This window comes from Corvus kubaryi, unplaced genomic scaffold, assembly GCF_017639235.1.
Source record: "Corvus kubaryi isolate FWS band 111438036 unplaced genomic scaffold, C.kubaryi_AGA036_p1.0 75, whole genome shotgun sequence".
Taxonomy (NCBI): Eukaryota; Metazoa; Chordata; class Aves; order Passeriformes; family Corvidae; genus Corvus; species Corvus kubaryi.
In genome coordinates, this window is record NW_024582062.1 from 420919 (window position 1) to 424244 (window position 3326).

Genomic DNA, 3326 nt, shown 5'->3' on the forward strand with positions numbered 1-3326 from the left:
TTCTTAACCCTCTCCCTGTCCTCGGAGCCTTCCTTAATACTTACCAGTCTCTTACCATGATTTTAGGCTGGGTTGTATCCATCAGCTCTTCCCAGTAGCCCTCAGCCTTAAGGTCAATGACTTGAGCCTTTCGACACCACCTGAAACACAAGACGTTAATTGGTATCACAGTCTCTCCTGGGACTGGGGGAACCAAAAATTCCCCCTTTCCTGAATAAGAGAAGAAAAGCAGCCTTACTCATAAGATGTAACAAAGTATTTATGGACTTCTTCACTAGGAAATTCTTTGCCAAAGTCCCCTGGGAGCTCTTCAATTTTCCAGCCATCACCTCCATTCTCTACCTCTCCCCAGTGCTCCAAGTCTTCTACAAATGGCAGAAAAGAGACTTGTATAAGTCCTGTGGGTGTGGGAAACCTGACCATCTTCCCCCGGAACCTTCCTCTGGCTTGTGAGAGTTTGATATTAGACATCACTGATTTTATATGTGGACTACGGATATGTTTGTTAAGTAAAGGTCAGGCAAAAACCTTTAGTCTGACTGAGTCTAACCACACCAAACTTTAACACTCTACAGCAAAACTGCTGTGTAGGTGTGGGTTTAAGAAACTGCTCCAGGGAAAGAACTTAGGTATTCCGAATAGTGTGTCCGCATTTTCCGTGTCACAGCACCAAAGGACCCTGGGGGGAGATGCTGATTGCTTTATTTCTAAGTTTTCTAAATCACTAAGTGGTATTTTTTGAAGCAGCAAGACCTTAAACATTGGGCTTTTTGAGAGGGAAACCTGGATGTTGGAAAAGCTTGCAGAAGCTCATCTGTAAACAAAATGGGGAAGCTGTGTTGATACTGCTTTGGTCTATATGTGTGAAATTGTTGCTGCTTGGGTTGTGAGGCTTGGTTAATGCTGCTTATTACTAAGCAGCTTATAGTTCTGGCAAGTGAAGTTAATAGATTCAGAATAATGGCACATGGGGTGTGTGCCCAGCCTCTAATATGGGCTGTGGTGAGGAGGGCAAAAACATGATTGGCCTGAGCTGCTCCACAGAAAGAAGCCTGAAGGGCCTGGTGAGCTGAGGGCAGGCTGGCCCCTGGGAAGGGAAAGGCTTCATCTCTCCTGTCATGGCTTGGCAAGAAGCAATGCAGAAACAAACGCCATGGGACATTACTGTGTTGGATGGTTTCTGCAAAGGACATCTTTGTATCTCAAACATGATTTAGATCCCTGCAGAGGTTATATAAAGTTAATGTCATGTAAAGCCCTTTGCAAAGGCTGATAATCAAAGGCCTTTGTGCCCATTAAATGATTTGGCTGCATGGATTGAGTGACTTGACTCTTGGGCAAGGAGAAAATTCTGCAACCTGACAGCAACTAAGATCTATTTTCAAAGACTATAGATACGCAATTCTCAGCGACTGGACATCTCTCTGACACCTTGACGCTTCTTGTGATATCTCTCACCTTCACCACATGGGTTCTTGATGAGATTCTTCCTTTTCTTACTCAGGAAATAGAAGTTTTGCCAGTTCTCTGTATCTGACTCTGCTCTGGTGAGGCCTTCCTCCTGACACTTCAGGATCCAAAGTGCAGCTCCATCAACCAGGTTCTTCCACTGGCAGCAGACGAGGCGGCACACCAGCACCAGATCCACCGCAGGTATGGAAGCCAGGATTCGGATCAGGACTGCTTCAGGGAGGGACTCCATTCCTGGGGCAGGCTGGGTGGAGCTGTCTGAGAGAGAGGGTGGAAAAGAGTGTTGAGGGCTTCCCACCCTCAGCAATGTCAGATACCGATGCAGTAGAAAAAATGGGGAAATAAGTACATTATCTGAAGGCATGATTTTGCTTCCTAGCCTCAAGGTCTCCTGTTCCTTATTAAGTTAATATCATGAAGTAGATTAATATCTTTATATTCTAAGTAAAAGCCCTGAATTAAATCTGCCCACAAAATGTATGTATTTGACAACTGCAATTGTGGGCACTTTGTTCATTTTCCAGGCTGAAATCATTCCTTCCAGAATCTCTGCTGCTGCAAAAATCAGCTTCTTAGTAATGATTTCCTCTGCAGAGGGAGGCACATGGGTGCTTGTTCTGCCTTTAAGAACATCCCTGATAACAAATACTACAAAGCAGTACTCAAATATCAGCATTAAGCATCTCACCAGCCACCTTTGCTGTGGTTCATTCTATGTCTGACAGGCTTTCCCTCAGAGGGCTGGCACTTAATCTCCTTAGTCAGGTGCCTGTATAAAATAAAGGTCTGAGCATAACTGAAAATAACTCAGCTGATATTCTCCAATATTCTATTTTCTATGGCCTTGTAACTGGAGGAATTAAATCAGAAGTGTTTACTCTAACTTCATGTGCTAATTCTGGACTCCAAACAGCTCTCTGCTGCCCTGAGTTGCAGGTCCAGGTGCTGCAGGACTACGGAAAGGTGAGTGTGCAGGTTCATAGCCCATGTCATCAGTGAGGGATGCACTGTGACACTGCTTTTATGTCAGCTGAGTCCCAGTGCTGGGAAGCTGCTAAGATTGCAGCAAACTGCATGGATACAGCCAAACTCCTCAGGAATGACTCATTAAGCCTGGAAGAGTACTAAGAACAGAGGTGAAATACCCTGGCATGCAACTTAACGAAATATAGCAGTGCCAAACCTGGCAAGGCAGGGAAGAACAGGGAATCACTGCTGTAACAGCATCCTAAATCTAGACGTTCAGATACAGAGCATCATGCGTCCTCATCTGCACTGCACCCAGCAGGGGCACTGTCATTTAAAATGCCCTGGCTTTTATGGAGACAGCATTAGTGATTTCCCATTCTCCCCACACTTCCAACCCTCAACCACAGTCTCGAAGGCTAAAATGTAATTTTTAAAAAGTAGACAAGAGTAGGGATCATGCTGGTTTCATCTCGTACAGGAATTTCAGAAGTCTCTCCTGCTCCCTGCCTGCTGATGGAGCACTGTTAGCCAAGCTGCCTCACGCACTCGAGAGAGGGGTGGAAGTACCTTTCCTTTCCCACCCCAGTTAAGCATCCAAGCTGTGAACGGCTTTGCATCACGGACGTGCTCCCGGGCAGCGGCCACCCCTTGCCGTGCTCAGAGCATAGGCGTGTCCCTCCTCTCTCCCCGGAGCTGCCCAGGAGACACCCCGGAAAAGCCGCAGGGGCTCGGGGGAAGGCACCGAGCGCTCTTACCTAGGCCACTGCTGAGCGGGCGGGCTGAGGCCGAGCCGAGCTGCCCTGCTCAAGGTCCGTGTGTCTGGGGAAGGCGGGCCGGGCTCTGATGATAAAGGACCGCAGCCCCGCCCTCGCCCCGCCCCGCGGAAG

General features: G+C 47.4%; 1 protein-coding gene across 4 annotated transcripts in view; it reads right to left on the minus strand.

The window, feature by feature from the left end:
• The window catches only part of LOC121675734 (F-box only protein 2-like), a 37890-nt gene extending 34579 nt beyond the window's left edge, over window positions 1-3311 (minus strand). Inside the window, exons 1-4 of one of the 4 annotated variants that reach the window (XM_042051408.1) lie at window positions 3195-3311; window positions 1459-1728; window positions 239-365; window positions 45-140 (exon numbers count right to left, since the gene is read on the minus strand). In XM_042051408.1, the coding sequence (XP_041907342.1) occupies window positions 45-140; window positions 239-365; window positions 1459-1702 (467 nt within the window). In that variant the 5' untranslated portion in view covers window positions 1703-1728; window positions 3195-3311. The remainder of the gene's footprint in view (window positions 1-44; window positions 141-238; window positions 366-1458; window positions 1729-3194) is intronic. The other 3 variants (XM_042051409.1, XM_042051410.1, XM_042051407.1) reach the window with 3 other exon arrangements.
• Between the last annotated feature and the right edge of the window lie 15 nt (window positions 3312-3326).